Source organism: Eubalaena glacialis, chromosome 13 (genome assembly GCF_028564815.1).
Source record: "Eubalaena glacialis isolate mEubGla1 chromosome 13, mEubGla1.1.hap2.+ XY, whole genome shotgun sequence".
In the NCBI taxonomy this organism is placed as follows: domain Eukaryota; kingdom Metazoa; phylum Chordata; class Mammalia; order Artiodactyla; family Balaenidae; genus Eubalaena; species Eubalaena glacialis.
In genome coordinates, this window is record NC_083728.1 from 12,292,299 (window position 1) to 12,311,177 (window position 18,879).

The window sequence follows — 18,879 nt, forward strand, 5'->3', positions numbered from 1 at the left end:
TTAAATGGGTCTGTCGTGAGGCCTCTCCAGTCTCCAGCCAGGGATGGTTTTTATTTAGAAAATAGATTCTGAGATTTCATTTTGCTTCGCATTCATGATTTGCCACTTATTTCTTTAACTGAGGACTAATGTGCTTTCCCCGTGGCTTCTTACTGATTTCACTCAAGCCTAGTATTATAAAATATGTATATTTTTAAAAATATTCTTTCCTCCAAATCAATCCTTTTTTCTTCTCTAGTAAGTTCTAAGATTGTCCAGAGCTCACCGTAGAATGTGAAATTGCTTTGCAACCATTGCAAGTGAGAATTTTTCTGGGGTGTTGGGATCTCAAGAGAAAGCATTGCCTCTGAAAGGGAAGTTAAATCCTGAGAAGAACTGACCACGTCCTGATTTATCAGTCTGTCCTGCTGGCCAGTTTAGCAGCAACCGAGCGCTACAGTTAGCAAACCCATAAGCTTTGGTACTTCCTTTCTTCTTGTTCGCAAAGAGCGAACGATCAACTTTTCAGAGCTTTTTAGCGAAATTGTGGCCTCACGGGACAAACTGCCTGAGCTCTGATACCGTACCTGGAAGAGGAGTCCCTGCAGCTCCTGAAGTCAAGGGAGAAGGCCAAGCACATTTTTGTTTCCTAATTCATCCTGTGTGGTGTTTGGTTTTAACAGACGATCCCACACACATTGTCTCACTTGACTCGGATATGGCTCCATCGGGTAGGCAGGATTTTGTTACTTCCATTTTTCACATGTACAAGTAATCTTGTGGGTGTTGGAGTGGCTTGGTCATGTGACTTTCCCTAAACCCCGCCCAAACCTGCTTCGGCAGTTGGGTGATGAAACTCGGGAGTCCTTTGACTGCCATTCAGAGCTCTTTCCCCTGTATCACTCCAGATAAAGGAGCATGTGTGCTGTCATGACCTTTACCCAGTCCAAGTGTTCATGCCTCTCCAAGGTTAGAGGATGCTGGGGCTTCTCTCTGGGCCATTGGTGAGGTAGTCTGTTTTCTCTCAGAGTTAGAGGGTGTGCAGCAGGTCTCCATCCCTGCACCACTGCTGGTCTTGCAACACAGGTCATGCTAATTCTCTGAGGGGTTGTTTTCCCTGGAAGTTGAGCAGAGAGTGAGTTGCACCCTTGGAAGGCCTATCCAGGGACCCATTGTTACTTGAATTTGCATGTGTTTATCCTCAAATTATCATACACTAAAATAATTCTTCCCAGCATCCCTCTGGTTGGACTAGTTAATCATCCATTTTGTGTTTAATGTGTCTCTTTTCCTCATAAATTGGAAGTCTTTGCTGTCGGGGCCTGCTTGTGATGGGGTAGATGATTTTTTTTTTTTTTTTTTTAACTTGGAATCTTTATTCTTGATGATTTTGTAATAGGCTTACCCTTAGTTTGGTTAAGCAAACTCTAATTTGGCTATGAGAACTCTTTCAAATTTGCTAAAGGAACTATGATGATAAAATTATACAGCAAGTTGGGAAAAATACCCATGAAATAACACAACTTTTTATAAAATTGTCAGGTTTCAGTTCCAGTAACCCATAAGACAGGGCCTAAAGCCTATTCATAGTCACATCATTCCAGAATGAGGAGCTATTGCCAGAAAGTTTTTATGGGGTGGGAAAAGGAATACAAGGTGGTCAGCGCTGATAAATGCAGGTTTAATGATACAGTGCTCTTCACAGACAGCTACAGAGACTATAAACTCTTATCCAGAAACTTACAACCATACAACACAGACCACTTAGCCAGATCTAAAATAAACTGGCTTCTTGTAACTACCCTGTAAGCACTTCAGCCCTTCTTCCATCCAAAAATGACCCTAATCTCACGTGAAAACAGTTATATTGTAGGGGAATCAGAAACCCAGCTTTGTGGCCCAAAGTAAAAACCAAAGGAAAAATAGCAGTTCAGTGGTTAGCTGGTGAAAGCGGGAGATCTGGTGCCCTTCACCGCACTGCCTTGCTCTTCTTACTCTTGCTCCTTTTGTCCCGCTTCTCCAGCCCATCCATGGTAGCTCTCAGTAGGTTTGAATAAGCCGTCTGAAACTTAATCACTTCCTCGGAGCTCACCACAGTGCTGATCTCCCTTTTCCCATCAGTAGCTCTTAACAGACACTTGTCGTCTGAGGGCTCAAAGCCCTCCACAGAACCCTTCCTTGGAATGGGTTTATTAGTTCTACCATCATCTGCTCGCTCTCCAGTGGCACCATCTTGGCGCTGCTGGCTCCGCTCCGTCGGCATAAACGCCCTGGGGTAGATGATTTACTTGCATTATCTCATAGGCTCCTCACAAGAACTCAGTAAGATAACGACTGTGTCCCCCTTTCAGGGATGAAGGGGTCAGAGTTATAGGACTCTCTGCAGCAGTGGGGTTGGGATTTGCTGACCTCTGAACCCCAGCAGCGCTCCTCATTGCCTGTGTTGCCTTTGTACTACCCCTGGTACCTGGTACACTGCCTAGCACATAGGAGGCATAGAGTAAATGATTTTTGAGTGTGTGAGTGGATAGATTTAACAAGAAAACACATTTTAAGCGTTGTAGCCTAGTTCTGAGATTACCATCTTGATTGGCTTCTATGTTATTGGCACATCCTTTGGTGAGTAAGTGTTGAAGAGGAAACATCATTTCATTGGAAGTTATCCAGTAAAAACCAACTATTTTTATTCATTTCAAAGTAATTTTCTGCCTAGCACAGTGAGAGCATTTGGGGCCTAAAGCTGCTGAGACAGCCAGATGACCACCACTGCTGACCTGGCCACTCCTGCCAGGAGCACCGTGGGTTGGGTAAGAGTAGCCTGAACTGAGGTAGTTCATGAACTGTGTTGCCCCGCTCTGGAAAAAGTGCTGTGGCACACGCCCATGTTCAAAGGCCTTCAGGAGGCCAAGGGTGGCTAAAAAGCTAGTGTGTCGTTTGAGTAATGCTAGCTTTCTTTATGCTTGAAAGCTAAAATGGCTGCTGCCTAAAAAGAAAGTACTTGGAGGGATCAGGACTGGGACCTGGAACTAAGCCTGAGATAATGACCTGGAGAAGCTTCTTGTCACTGAAAGCCGTTGGTATGCAAGATTGTGAGTCCTGTAAAACTTACTCAGAGCACTGGGGGGAGACGCTCAAGAGAACGTTGGCATCAGAAGAGAATTCCCGGGTTCATCCAGTCCAGCCACTTAGTTGTGTATTTGAGGTGAGTGGTTGGGTGGCCTGGCATTTCTCATTCTTAAGTACGAATTTCCAGGTGTCATTCTACGCAGTCACTTTTACCCAGAGGGAGATTTCTTCCCTCTGTATTCACGTGCACACGCACACCAACCTCCCCACGCTGATGGCCTCAGTCCCCTTCTGGTCACATACTCAGAAAAGTATTCTGTTGCCCACATCCTTCAAAACAGGTCTGTTGTCGTAGACAAATAAAATGAACAGAGTCACTGCCAGTACGTTTCGTACTTTATTCAGTGAGGTCGATATTCTTAACCTCTTTCTCTCTGGTTTTTGGCTGCTCAGTCCATAGTTGTCTTTACGTCTCCTCTCCCAGCAGGTAGTCAGCCTTAAGCCTGCTAACTCTCGAAGAATGCAGATTCTTTATATTTTACAAATGCTTGTCCTGATGACGTTTTTCTAATATATATATATTTCCACTTTTTTTCAGTCAGAGAGGCAAGGGTTTGGCCTTTGCTCAAATGGGAGGAGAAAGTAGTGATTCTTCCTGGCATCTGTTAGTCAGCACTTTTCAGTCCCCGCTCAGCTGGATTTGGTAATCTGAGGGAGAAAGCAGAATTTTACCACCACCGTGTACTGGGGTAGCCATGTCAACCTGGAGGCACACTGGACTCCCCTGGGCAGCTTTACAAGATGCTGATGCCTGCCCCCACCCCTGACCCCCAGAGGGTCTTATTTAATTAGTCTGGGGTATAGCCTGGGCATAAGGATTTTTAAAAAGCTTCCTAGATGATTCTAATATGCAGCCAAGGCTGCTGAACCACTGATATAAAGCAAAGTTGACCGAGCAGGCCATTTGAATCTGCAGGTAGGAAGGATGTCTGTTGTGGTCCCATGTTATAAATGTAAAGGCAGCTGCCTTCTTTGCTGTCTATGTCCCTTGCTGGAAGAACATGTCCTGATTCGAAATGGATTAGATTTAAATTAAAAAGTAAAACCGTGACCATAGAAATTCAGCAGGCTGGCTTTTTCTCTCAGCAGTTCCCTCATTCAGTAGGGTCGTGCTTTAGAAGGCTAAGAAATGGGTGTTTGGAACCCCTGAGGAGAGTATGCAGTATAGTCCTCCCATTTCTAGGCGGCTGGAGGAGAGCTAGGACTCCACAATAACCAGGCACAGTTTTACCAGGTCGTGAGCAGTTAATTTCCTCTGCCTCTTCCAGTTTAAAAAGCTTCTACTACTAGTGGAAAGGTAGATTTTGTTTAAATTTTTATGTAAAGAATTTAAAATTAGAAATGAGGAAATTAGTGTTTTTTTGGGGTGGGTGTTCTCCATGGTGTAGGGCAAGGTTATGGAGGACTTTCACTTAGGAGCTGTGTGTTTCAGGTTTTCTTTTTTTAAAATGACGTTATTAATTTAGTAACCAGAAGAAAAGAATAAGTGGTGTTTTGTTTCATGCTAGCTGCTAATGAAACAGGAGGGAAGGGGGCAGGGCACAACCCTTAAAAGAATGACATAGCCCTTGGGATACGACATAAACTGGTTAGAACCAACTAGGTCCAAGGTGGCGGAAGATTCGACTTCCAGGAGACCTTGAGCCTCATTATATACTCTCCGTAATACATTAGCTAAATGACACACCCACAGGCGCGTGACAGTTCGGAGGCTGACCATAAAATGTCAAAAAGTAGGCGGTGGCCCAATTCCTGGAAATCTCTGCCCCTTCCGCCAAAAAGTTGGAATAATCCTCCCACTAGTTAGCGTATGAAGTTACCCAGCTCAGAAAGACTAACAACCCCATATTTCGAGGCCTCGTACCTTCTGAGATGGTCCACACTCTGTCTGTGGTGTGTGTTTCTTCCAAGGCCATTCTCGCCTTTTGCGATGGACTGCATTCTGCCTATGGAATGTGTATCTCTAAACAAATCCACTTCTTACCTATCACTTTGTCTGTCACTGAATTTGAATTTCTGTGCTGAGACATAACCTGAGCTTCAGTAAGTCCTGAGACCGGGTGTGTGATCTCAGTTAAAAGACAGTAGGTTCATGGGACTTCCTGGCGGTCCAGTGGTTAAGACTCCGCACTTCCAATGCAGGAGGTGCGGGTTCGATCCCTGGTCAGGGAACTAAGATCCCACATGCTACGGGCGTGGCCAAAAAAAAAAAAAAAAAAAAGACAGTGGGTTCAAGTCCCAATCTGGGTTGTACAGTTTCACTACCAGGCCTATTATATATATATCAGTGTTGGAAGGAAGTAGAAAGGAATTTATCTGTGTCCTCAAACAGACCCCCAAAGTAGGATCATTAAGGTTCGACAGTATCTTGTCTCCTCTCCCAAGTGTTTTTTAACGTCTTGTTCCCTACTTAGGTTGTAGCTCTAAGGCTTGGTTCTGTCTTTGCCCAGAATTATTATTCTGTTTTTGTTGATTTGCTTATGAAAATGCCTATTGTAATACTTCTGGGAATTTCTTTGCCTAATTACTGTGATGCCGTTTCATTTTTTTTTTTTTTTTTTTTTTCATTTATTTTTTTTGGCTGTGTTGGGTCTTCGTTTCTGTGCGAGGGCTTTCTCCAGTTGCGGCAAGCGGGGGCCACTCTTCATCGCGGTGCGCGGGCCTCTCACTATCGCGGCCTCTCTTGTTGCGGAGCACAGGCTCCAGACGCGCAGGCTCAGTAGTTGTGGCTCACGGGCCCAGTTGCTCTGCGGCATGTGGGATCCTCCCAGACCAGGGCTCGAATCCGCGTCCCCTGCATTGGCAGGCAGACTCTCAACCACTGCGCCATCGGGGAAGCCCCCGTTTCTTTTTTTTTTTTTTTTTTCCTTAAAAAGTATTTATTTATTTATTTATTTATTTATTTTCACACACACACACACACACACACACACACACACACTGTATTTTATTTTTACAAGAGATAAATAAACTGACGCCAAGCATTGTAAATGGATGACCACAACAAAAGCAACAGTGATTGCAATTACCAAACACGAAACACACTCATACTATGTCATAATATTGACATTCAGTCCAGTAATCCTCCACTGTAACAGCTCCTTTACTTTGCAGTGAAAATTGATTTGTATATTTTACATGGGACTGAGTGAACTGATGAGGATGATTATAATTTTTGTGATGCCGTTTCTAACCAGTTTCTCCCTCCACATATGCGCACATCACAGACCTACACGTTTTCTAGAACACGTGAAAACTGCTAATTTTTTTTCTTAAAAAGAATTATTTTATGTACAAAAAAAATGTGTGTGTATATATATATGTATTTAATTAAGCAAAATAAGAATCACCCAGAGTAATGATTAGCGTTGGAAGTTCTTGACGTAGCTTTTTGAAGTGTTAATATCTTCAGAAAGGGCTCGACTTAGGATGGATTTGCATGTGTGAACTGAGGACGTTGGGCTAATTTCTGTGTAAATGTAATTTTACCTTTAGTGTTCATGCTGACTTGGTTTATGTCTTTATATAAATGCAAGCTTATTGTTTTTCAGGAAAGCTGCACCTAAAAAGGACAGAAAGCATTCTGTTCCTTTCCTCCCCTGTTAAGAGACTTAAATATTATTGTATTCATGAGATGATATGAAACCTATTATATACATATGAATCCTTGTATTCAGCCATATTTATAATAAATACTCATAATATAAAAAAAGAGAGACTTCAAATTCTCTTCGAGTTGCCTCTCATTGAGTTTTGTCCTCTGAGTACTTGTAGAATAGGCAGCCATGTGTCTGTATAAAAGGATTCACTGTATTAGCCATTTGATTCTTGGAAGCCCTTTCATAGTGCTTTTTAAAAAATATCCTTGTTGAAGATTCTAGAGTTCCAGGGTGCAAAGTGAATGTGAATAGGAAGTTTTAATTTTCATAGAATCAGCATGAATCCAAAAGGACTGGTGAAAGAGATTTTCATACTCTGAAAAAATAGTGCCGTGTAATGGAAAGATCACTAACCCAGAGTTTAGTCGGGTCTCTGTTATGCACTAGCCAGGTCTCCTTGTACGAGTTGTGTATACGGTCCCTCACTTTGTTTATCTGTCAAAAGATAAAGAGGTTGGAGGACCCCCTTCATACCTCCCCCTAGGAAAAAGGCCTCTGCTTTACTCTTTAACACGTCACTAAAATGACAGTAGATTGTGTGTGTGTGTGTGTGTTTGTGTGTTTAATGGCGTAAACCCCTGAAAATGAGAACAAGAAAGGAGACCACAGAAAAAAATTTGGAAGTTGGAAAGCAGATGGACCAGTGATAAAGGACTTAATGGATCCAAGAAAACTGACTGCTAATGTGGCAGCAAGGAAAGCCAACAACCACTGCAGTTTATACCCGAGAATCCCTCAGAAGCTCAAGAATCAGCAACATCAAGTACTTTTGGAGATAAGAATAAAGGTGGCAACTAAGATAAAGGTTGGTTGAAAGCTGTTTAAAAAGCAGTCAGATACCCAGATTCCTTCTCCCATCCTGGCAAAGTGCTAGAGACTTGATAACCTCCAGAGATGGTAAAATAGAGGGTCCCTCAACTGGGGGGACCTGGCTTGGTTTAGGGTACCCTAGCCTTTTCCTCTTCCTCAGTTTTAGGGTGCTTGCAGCAAAGACCATATGATTCTGGCAGGAGATTAGAATAGACTTCTCTGGGGAACCTGACTGGACCAAGAGGAAAGACCCAAAGATATTGACACTGGAGGTTTCCAAACCAAACTTTTGGCCAGAACACCCTCCAGTGAAGAACCTCAGTCCAGACCCTTCAGTCAGCTTTCGTTCCCCACTCTTAAATATTAGCAGATGGCCAAGGATCACTGTGCTAGAGATCAAAACAAATACGAAGCAGCAAATTGGAAGAAACAGAATATGCTGGGAGGAGAAAACTTAACTATCACATATGTTCTCAAGGGTCAGAGGAAAAGGATTGCAAACATGGAACAAGATATTGAAAAAAAAAATGAACGTTCAGAAAATTAAAGGGACACTTTGAAATAAAAACTGTAACAGCAGAAAATGATAATTAAAAGAAGGACTGGGTAAAATTGAGGAAATCTCTCAAGGTAGAGCAGAAAAATAGCAAGATGGAAAGTCAGTTAGAAAAGATGAGAAAATTATAGGGCCAGGAAGTCCAACATCTGAGTCCTATTTTCTGTTCTCCAGAAAAATAGCACAGAATACAGAAGGGAGGAAATCATCACCACAGTAATACCTCCTCCCCACCTCAAAATTTTAGAACAGGACATGAATTTCCAAACTTTAAAAGCCCACCAAAAGGTCAACACGGTGGGCTAGGCACACCAATATGAAATTTCCTGAACAAAGAGAAGGTTCTTTACACTTCCAGAAAGAAATTACTTCACCTTTTACAAAGATAAGGAATGGGAGTGGCTTCGGACTTAACAGGCACAGGGGAATCTAGAAGGCAGTGGGATAGCACCTTTACAATTATTTCCAGCCTTGAATTCTATAAAACCAACCAACCGTGTATCAAATGAGGAAGAATGAAAATAATCAGCTCTACAGGGTTTCAAAATCACTGCCCTTTCCCCCTTCTTAGGAAGCCACTGGAAGAATGTGCTCTACCAAGTGAGAACAAGGGAGAAGCTGAACTTAGGAAAACTGAGGTTCGATACTATAGGAAGATGAAGGGACTCCCCAGGACGCTGAGGAAGGGAGATCCCAGAGTAGCGTGTGCACATCAGGCTCACAGGAAAGCCTGTCCAAACTGGAGTGGATCGGGAGGTGCTGGACCTTCTTAAGGAAGAGGAAATTGAGGGAAGACCTGATGCCTGTGTCTTCAGGGGAAATGAAGTGGCAAAGGGCATGACGTCAAGTTGTCATCATTTCACATAAAACTAAGCAAACAGGAAAAAACAAGACAGTCGCTCCAGGAAAAAAAAATTATGCAAGAAAGGAAAAGTAATCATAACTTTCCACATTTCTCAGCTACAACGAGTATTTATCGAATTGTCATAATATAAATACTGAAGGTTGTCCTAACCACGATTATCATATTTGACTATAGGGAGACTGGAGGATGGAAAGCGTATGTGTGTGGCGGGGGCAGGGGAGGGAGGGAGCGCAGTCTTCAGCCCCCCCAGTGAGAAGTCAACAGATGGACCTAAAACCGAAGCATCAAGATTGGGTGTGCAGGCTGATGGAGATAAATACTGAGGTAGTCAGTGAGGAAGTGAGAGCGGTTCCTTTAGGAGAAAGACATGGGAGGGGGCCCTGTGTTTTTTTTTAATTATGTTGTAAGGTTATTTGACTGTGAACTGCCTGCATATAAAGCTATGACAACAGTAAGAATAGAAACACTGGTGAACTAGTATCATCTGGTTAACATTTTTATTGACGGGTTCAGATTTTCACTGAAGAGCTAGACCAGCGGCCTGCCTCCCCAAAAGATGATATCTAAGAAAAATACTCCTTTGGTAGGCATCGAAGAGTTGCAGGAGTGATGGCATGTACCAGTCTGAGTTGCCTTTTTTTCTTAACTCTCTAGATTATCCTCTTGACTTGAACCACAGCGAAACCTTCCTACAAACCACAACTTTTCTTCCTGAAGACTTCACCTACTTTGCAAACCATACCTGCCCTGAAAGGCTCCCTTCCATGAGTGAGTAGAGCTCTTGCTTATCTTCCTCTGCTTTTAAAACTGTTGCCTTCTTATTTGAGTAAACTAAAAAGGAGAGTGTTCTTGAGCTCTCAATATGTCTACTTATACAGAGATTGCAAACGCCTCCTGGCCGTTGGAAACAGGGATTATGAAAGTTACTTGTGCCCTGGCTCCTCTTCAGCACTTCTGTAGGGTGGCCTGTGTTCCTGGTGCCGTTTTCTACCACATTTTTCACTCTTTGCTTTACACATGCCCCCTCCTTTGTAACTCGGGGTCTGTTAAGATGTCCTAGAGAAAGTGTAGGCAACCAGCTTTGTCTTTTAGTATAAATCTCACACTGATTATATGACTTGTTCGCTATGAGGGAAGTTATTTTCTTAACAAAGTGCTAGTTTAGAAAATTCTTGGATCTTTTCTTTCTCTTCCTTTTTCTTCTTCCCCTCCCCTTCCTCTTCCCCTTTCCTTTCCTTTCCTTCTTAGAATCTCATGTATAATCTGAAGCAATGACAATGTACTGTTACACCTTTTCTGTACTTTGGGGCTTCTTGGACAGTCCTCTTCTTGACTTGAGTCCGAGATGATGAGAGTTCTGAGTTTGGACGTGACCAGTCGGGGTCACTGATCAATGAATTGGGACAGTGTGTCTATACGTGCCTCAGGAGCACACAGCGACGGTGCCAAGCTCAGCTACTTTTCTCCTTCCATTTTGAGAAGTTCAGCTGCTGTACACCCTTGGCAGAAGCAGAACTCAAAGGCTCAATTTCTTGATTTGCTGCTTTACCCAGTAATAGTAATAGTGATTTGCTGAAATGCAATGAGTTGGAAAGCAGAGGAAGGGACCCCCATCCCTGTTAAAAACACAACCCACTGAAAAAGCACTGAACTGCTCCAGAGATTACAACCCTGAACATAGGAATAAGACTCTACCATTTTCTGGCCTCTTAATTATTTTTTTTTTCCCTCCTCTGTTCAGAGGGCCCCATAGCCATAAACATGAGTGAAATTGGAATGGATGCCATCCATGAACTCTTCTCTAAAGACCCAACCATCAAGCTCGGAGGTCACTGGAAGCCATCGGATTGCATTCCTCGATGGAAGGTAGGGGGTGAGGCTTCCCAAGTGCTGGGAAGCCTACCTGCCATCATCTGAATCACCATGGGTTTCACTCTGACCTTTTGTAATTTGCACCCTACTTACTACTTAATGCAAAGTATTTGCGTTTGATGGGAACATACTGGAGGAATGGATTTCTCTGAGGACTCTTCTGTAGCCACAGAAATTCACATTTTTCTGATGACTGAGCCAGGACCATTTTTCTTCCTTACAGGAATATTGGCTAAGCAGGGGGTAGGGGGTGGTAGGTCTCTTGTGACACATTTGCAGAAGCCATCTTCACAGATTCAGTGCTTCATGCCTTATCTGGCATTGTTGCCATGAGTCTAGTGGAATAAAAAGTGGAGTTATCTAGCCTGACACTGAGAATTGTTTAGTTTTTTTCTGCGTGACTCTAATCAGGAGACATCGGTAGTGTGGATCAAGCTTATGACACTGGCTTAAGTCCATTCTTTTAACAAGTATTCAGTAAAGTGTCTGTTCTGTGCCAGCCCTATGAGATGCTGTGGTGCAGCAGTGATCAAAGCATGTCTGGAACAGATCAGTGCTTCCAGCCCATCACTGGGTTATAAAATCAATTTAATGACCAGCATTTAAAAAATAATTTATATATATATATATATATATATATATATAAAAGTGCATTGCATGTTTTAAGGGGAAGTACTGTTTTGTGAAGCGTGTTTTAGTTGTATGTTTCTATATTTGTGTACTGGGTCACAGTGAATATGAATGTATGTCTTTCTCTGGGTTGTGGTCTCGAATTCATTTGCAGGCCCACTATGTACATGGTATGGCACATGTAAGAACGAGGTCCACTTACTTCCAAGGGTCGACTTGCCACCACAGGTCTTCATTTAGGGAAGCTGAGGATAAGACAGCTCCCAGAACTCCCCAAGAGCTGGTCCCCGATTCTGCAGAAGTGCCCTGCTGCAAAGCAACAGATGAGGGGACTAACAGGGCAGCCTCTTTTGCTGTGACCCATTGCAGGTGGCAATCCTTATCCCCTTCCGGAACCGCCATGAGCACCTCCCGGTCCTGCTCCGACACCTGATTCCCATGCTCCAGCGCCAGCGCCTACAGTTTGCATTTTATGTGGTGGAGCAAGTAAGTGGTCCTTTCTTCTCTCTTCTTTCTCTTCTGAGACAGCAGCTTAGAGAGCTTCAAGCTAATGCATCCTTGGTGTAAAGATCCAGTAAAACTGAAAGCTCACGACTGAGTCGCCCTGCGGCAGGAAGGGGAGCAGAGAGCAGTCCTGCTCCTGGTTTGAGATGTTGCTCAATATCAGCAGATTTGAGTGCAGCGTGGAACTTTGTTTACCCTTGAACAAAGGCCTCTTGTGGGCTGGTTTTGCTAGAGCTGCTTTAAGTGTTGTCGTTAGGCTCCAGACCCAGGAAATTCCCCTTAAGATAAGGAGCCACAGGTCGAAATGGCAGTGTTGTTCTTCCTTCCGTATATGGGGCTGGGTACCCTTCTAAATGCTGTTACATGGCTGACTGTCTGCCTTTACAACAGCCTTGGGAGAGAGGAGCTTGGGTTTATCTTTATCACCCCTTTTTATTTCCGAGGAAGTCAAGGCCAGAGGTCAAGTGATTGTGAGTCAGTGATGAGCTGGGCAGGACCCACCTCCCTTCTGGCCCAGTGATCTCTCAGTAAGCTCTCCTTTAGGCAGGGCTGAGGCAGCAAAGATTGTGCTTCAAGAGTCCTTTTAAAAATAAAGGTCTGCTTCTTTTAGGTTGGCACCCAGCCCTTTAATCGAGCCATGCTTTTTAATGTGGGTTTTCAAGAAGCAATGAAGGACTTGGACTGGGACTGTCTTATTTTTCATGATGTGGATCATATACCAGAAAGCGATCGTAACTATTATGGATGTGGACAGATGCCAAGGCACTTTGCAACTAAACTGGATAAGTATATGTACCTGTGAGTATCATTTCCTCTTAATTAAAGAGGTTAAATCTAAAAGGATGGTGAGAGATGCAAAGATGGCAAAATCCAATTAGCTCCAACCTGAATGGCAATCAACTGATGAATGGATAAACAAAATGTAGTTTATCCATCCATACAGTGGAATGCTATTTGGCAATAAGAAGGAATGAAGTACTGATATATGTGACAACATGATGAACCTAGAAAACATTATGCCCAGTGACAGAAGCTAACTACAAAAGACCGCGTATTATATGATTCCGTTTATATGAAATGTCCAGAATAGGCAAATCTAGAGACAGAAAGAAGAATAGTGGTTGCATAGGGTTGAGGGGAATAGGGGGAAATGAGTGACTGTTGATGGTGGGTACAAGGCTTCTTTCAGGGGGGTGATGAAATTAATTAAAATTGATGGTGGCCATGGTTGCACAACTCCATGAATATAGTAAAAACCATTGAATTATACACTTTTAATGGATGAATTACATGGTATGTCAATTCTGCGTCAATAAAGCTGTTATTAAAAAAATCAGTTAGAAAAAAGTTCAATTAGCTACTCAGATTGATGTGTCTCATCCTGAGGAAACAGTTTCAGGTGGTTCAGGGCAGTAGCACAGAGTATTGTTTTACTTAAGACTTAGTTCTCCAGTGAGATGGCCTGTTCTAGGGGAGAAAAATCACCCTTTAATGCACAGATGATTGATACCATACATCTCCTTTTAGGCTTCCTTATACCGAGTTCTTTGGCGGGGTGAGCGGCTTAACAGTGGAACAGTTTCGGAAAATCAATGGCTTTCCTAATGCTTTCTGGGGTTGGGGTGGAGAAGATGACGACCTGTGGAACAGGTACTACCCTTCTTCTGATGTCTTCTAGAAATGCTACCTTAGACTCTCCAGACCATCACTGTCTAATAGGAATTTGATGTATTAAGCCATGTATGTAATTTTCAATGTTCTAGTAGCTACATTTAAAAAGGTTAAAAAAGAAAAAGGTGAAATTAATTTATTATATTAATAAAAATATTTTGACAATTATATTTATCACAGTATATCCAAAATAATACCATTTCAACATGTAATCAATATAAACTATTAATGAGATATTTTACATTCATTTTTTTCTGACTAAATCATAGAAATCTGGTGTGTACTTTACACTCATAGCACATTTTACTGAAACCTCCCCAAACCAGAGGTCAAATGTTAGTTATGTGTACACAGATTTATCCATGCCATCAGATCAGGCTTGTATTATGTAAGTTTGTATGAACAATCCTGTGTGTGAGTAGTGTAAAATAGTATTTTTACAGAGTAAGTAAATAGTAACCTAATAAGGAACAAATAACCAAAAGAATTTCTACCTTGTATCCACTTTCTATCTCAGCTTTAAAAAAAGAAAGGGTGTGTTGGTTGTTAATACAAAATAATATTTGCTGGTAAAAATTCAGATGATACAGACGTGTCTAAGCCAGGGAGTATAAGTCTTAATCCCCATTGTTATCCTGTTTCCTTCCCAGGAAGTAGCCATTTGAACAAGCTGTTTCTTTCTATAGACTTCTTTCTATTCATACATAAACAACCCAGACACATCCCTTCTCCCCTTCCAACCATGTTAGAGAGCCACTTTATTATTTTTAACAATTGCATGGTATTTCTTTATGTAGACAGACAACAATTTATTTTAATCCTCTCCTGTTGATGAACAATGTTTAATTTTGAACATGTTTTGTTCACATGTGTGAATATATCTTTAGATTAAATTCCTAGTTGCAGAACTGCAGAGTCAAGAAGTAAATGCACTTTTTTTTTTATTTAAAAATTTTTTTTATTAATTAATTTATTTTTGGCTGCATTGGGTCTTTGTTGCTGCGCGTGGGCTTTCTCTAGTTGCAGCGAGCAGGAACTACTCTGATGCGGTGCGAGGACTTCTCACTGCGGTGGCTTCTCTTGTTGCGGAGCACGGGCTCTAGGCACACGGGCTTCAGTAGTTGTGGCATGCGGGCTCAGTACTTGTGGCTTGCGGGCTATAGAGCGCAGGCTCAGTAGCTGTGGCACACGGGCTTAGTTGCTCTGCGGCATGGGGGATCTTCCTGGACCAGGGCTCGAACCCATGTCCCCTGCATTGGCAGGCAGATTCTTAACCACTGCGCCACCAGGGAAGTCCCAAGAAGTAAATGCACTTTTAAATTTAACTATCTTTGATAGTTATTGTCACATTTTCCTCCAGAAAAGATTGCAAAAATATTCTGACCAACAGCGCATTAGCGTACAAATTTTCTTACACCACCAGCAACATTGGATGTGAACAACCTTTTAAATGTGTGCCGTGTTTCGGCTCTAGTAGGTCCATGTGGCTTGTGGCTGCTGTTATGCAAAGCAACTCCAGGCAGTTCTTTCTCAGCCTGATAGGTAGAAGTGGCATCTCTTCCTTTTAACTTGGGTTTCTTAGGAACCTAGTGAGGATGAACAGCTTTTCCAGACATTTAACTGGTTTGACTGGTTTTTGAATCCAGTTGAGCTCCCCCAGGATATCTGTCATAACTCTCATCTTGCTCTTTCCTCAGCTCAGCAAGGAGCCCCTCAGTGCAGGAACCTACAGCTGGTTTTCCCCAGCGCCCCGCACAATTCCAAACACACAGTAGGCATTTCATATATATTTATCAAATGAGAGTGAGAACACATCTTCACACAGTCGGCCCTCCGTACCCATGGGTTCTGAAGTTGAGGATTCAACCAACTATGGAATGAAAATATTAAAAAAAAAAAATTCCACAAGTTCCAAAACGCAAAACTTGGATTTGCCACATGCTGGCACCTATTTACATAGCATTGTATTAGGTATTATAAGTAAGCTAGATTTGGTTTAAGGTATCCTGGAGGATGTGTGTGGATTATATGCAGATACTATGCCATTTTACATAAGGGACTCGAGCATCCACAGATTTTAGTATCTGTGGGCCCAGTGCTGGAACCAGTCCCCCACCCAGAGACTGAGGGCTGACTATATATTCAAAATGAGAGTATAATTTGGAGTCGAGGAGGATGTTGAAATATGAAAATGATCATAAATATCGCATAGATATCCAGAGTCTACCCCATGTATTGAGTATTTCTTGGGGTCCTATCAAGTTTCCAGTAAGCCCAGCCTGGGAAATCTTATATTTATCATATTAAGAATAAATATCCTGAACACCTCCTCTAAATTCTTCTTCCCTCATAGTGACTTTTCATAAATTGTGAAGTTTTACATCTATATCGGAGGACATCATATAAATTAGTTCATCTCCCTGGTGATGGGGGAGGTGGGCAGAGACATAAGGTCTCTCTAGGGGGAACACACGGTGGCTCTGACTTTGCTGACTTGCTCTGTAGTAGGTCATGGAAGGACAGGTGTGCCCACCGGGGAGAACATGTTTTTTGATAGGAGCCAAACAAGCCGGCCCAGAGGGAGTGTGGTTGTACCTGTCACTGAGACCCTGTGTCAAACCTCAAGAATTCTGAATTTCTTTTTGAATTTCAAATTTCTTTCCTTCTTCAAAACGTTTTTGTATTGTAGACTTCTTTTCTAAAACCGTGAACTTATCCAGAGGGGAAGCAATATGAATATTTAGATGCAGAAGTTCTGTTGTTCAACTTGGGGTTCTTCAGCCTCAGGATAGGTTTGGTCACCTATGGGACTTGATCATTTTACCCAAAAACCCATCCTCTTTGTCTTGGACAGAGTACAGAATGCAGGCTATTCTGTGAGTCGACCGGAAGGTGACACAGGGAAGTACAAGTCCATTCCTCATCACCACCGAGGAGAAGTCCAGTTTCTTGGAAGGTTGGTGCAGTTTATTTATTCCTTGTACAAATATCCTGTATACTTCGCATTTCCAGGTGTCCCTGAGCATTACAGCCCCTTGTCTTGCTCCCCACCCCCTGCAAGGTCTTGTTCGGACAGCTGTTTTAGAGTTTCTGTATATATTTTAATTTAAGTGTGAGGCAGGCGTTTGGGGGCAAAATCATACCATTGGTGAAAATTTTTGATAGTAAGATCTTTTAAGGAAATCACTCATTCTGTGTCTTAAGCTTTGTCGTCTCCTCTGTAGCCTTCAGGGAGATGGGGAAGAATCCACTCAGGTAAAGGTTTCTGTGTAACTCACAGTCACATGACAAAAAGTCTGGCACCCTCTCTGCAAGCTCTGGTTCTGGAAGGGTGTCCCTCAGCTTCTGTTTGTGTGGTTGCAGCTGCTTTATGACCCTCTGTACGTTCAATAAGGAAATTCCAGATCGGACTGAGCGGGGCATGTGGACGGAGTGGCTCTTTCTGTCTTTTGCTAGTAGTGGGGAGCAGTATTCTCTAGACAGTCGATCCGGCTGCGTGAACTCTCTTTTCATGGGAGTAAGCAGGCACTGAATACAGACTGAACTTTCTCATCCCGTGTATCTAACAGCTTACCTCCCACTTCCCCACTCTGTGATCTTGGGCAAGCCAGTTAATATTGAGAGCCTTGGTTGCCTCCTCTGCGAAGGGGCCGGCACATTAAATGAAATAATGCTGTAAGTAAAACACCTCGCATAAAATAGGACGTGTTTCTAATTCTAATGACGACGTGTAGCCTGGAGAAGCTGAACGGCCAGTCACCCGCCATGTGGGGCAGGAGCATCGCTTTGGGTTGTGCCGCCTCCTGTGGTCTGCCCTGCTCCATCCGCCGTCCGTGCCGTGAGGAGCTTGGACCCTCGCTCAGAGCCACCCCTCTGTTCTCTGCTTAACAGGTATGCGTTGCTGAGGAAGTCCAAAGAACGGCAAGGGCTGGACGGCCTCAACAACTTGAACTACTTTGCAAACATCACATACGACGCCTTGTATAAAAACATTACCGTCAATTTGACACCCGAGCTGGCTCAGGTGACCGAGTACTGAGACGAGGGGAGAATATATGTTTGCTTCACCCACCGCCCCCAAGAAAGCAGCCTGACGACATGTCTCGGGGCTCCACAGAGGAAGAAAACAGAAATCCAGTGTGGATCCGTGAGGGATCACAGGGTTCAAGGAAAAAATGTGAACAGAGCACACGCACATAACGCCTTCACCGTTTGGACCCACTGGGCTTGAGGGAGTCAGCCGGACACTGACTTTCTCTTTTCACAAGACAGACGTCTGTCCTGCTGCTCTTCTCCCCCATCTTCTGCCCTGACGTCCCATCTCCTCCACAATCTCCAGAACCGGAACTGTGATCCGCCACCATCCCGCCACGAATGGCCTTGGGAGCTTCTTGGCCTTCAGAGGAAAGAGGCAGACCCACCACAGGGCAGCTGTGTTTTAGGAAGAGCAAAGGAAACTCCACACAACCATTCTTCTACGTCTCTGGTGTTCTCTTTGGTTTCATTAAAAAAAAAAAAAAAAAAATTACCTGCTTTGGGTGGGGGTTGAGGGGGGAGGGGGGGAGGGATTGGGGAAGATAAATAGACATATAACAATCACTTCTTGAAGAAGTATAATTGTAAATAAGCCATGTAAAATGCCTTTTTTAAATTTAATTTTCTAGCTGGCTCCAATTCAAACCGAGGGTTTATACATTAGATCCCGTATTTGTTTGGCAGATGCAGGAACTCAGCTAAAATGGAATAACATCATCTCCCAAATTGCTGTCACTCTGGAAGGGAGTGGTTATAGGGCATGTCACAAAAGGGCAAAACAGTCCAATCTTTACCACCGGTAGCTAACTTCTTGTGCCCCCCTCCCGTCCCCTTTTCCAAAAGTCTTGCTCCCGACTTTGGCTCTGGATTCTCTTCCCTGCCGGGCACGTCCACTTTCATCCCAGTCTTGTGCTGAACAAGAAGCTGCCGTGTTAGAACTGCTCTCCCGCTTGAAGCAAACCCCTCAGGTGGGCCCACTGTGCACACACCCCTGGATCTCTGGACTTCCCGTCTTGTCCTTTCATCGTCATAAAGAGAGAGTGTGGGTGTTGGTTTTTCCTACTTCCGTCTCTCTCTCTCTCTCTCTCTCTCTTTTGCTTGCTCTTATGGAACTTGGCCACAGTTTCTGAAGTCTGTGCCTAAATTACCAACCAGCTTCAACGATTCCTTTG

General features: G+C 43.2%; 1 protein-coding gene across 1 annotated transcript in view; it reads left to right on the top strand.

Annotated features, from left to right (window-relative positions):
- Window positions 1–18,210, top strand: part of B4GALT5 (beta-1,4-galactosyltransferase 5) — a 77,416-nt gene extending 59,206 nt beyond the window's left edge. Inside the window, exons 3-9 of the mRNA XM_061208918.1 lie at window positions 9,650–9,763; window positions 10,737–10,861; window positions 11,867–11,983; window positions 12,612–12,799; window positions 13,529–13,651; window positions 16,527–16,628; window positions 17,564–18,210. Of these exons, the coding sequence (XP_061064901.1) occupies window positions 9,650–9,763; window positions 10,737–10,861; window positions 11,867–11,983; window positions 12,612–12,799; window positions 13,529–13,651; window positions 16,527–16,628; window positions 17,564–17,711 (917 nt within the window). The 3' untranslated portion in view covers window positions 17,712–18,210. The remainder of the gene's footprint in view (window positions 1–9,649; window positions 9,764–10,736; window positions 10,862–11,866; window positions 11,984–12,611; window positions 12,800–13,528; window positions 13,652–16,526; window positions 16,629–17,563) is intronic.
- The last annotated feature ends 669 nt before the right edge of the window (window positions 18,211–18,879 follow it).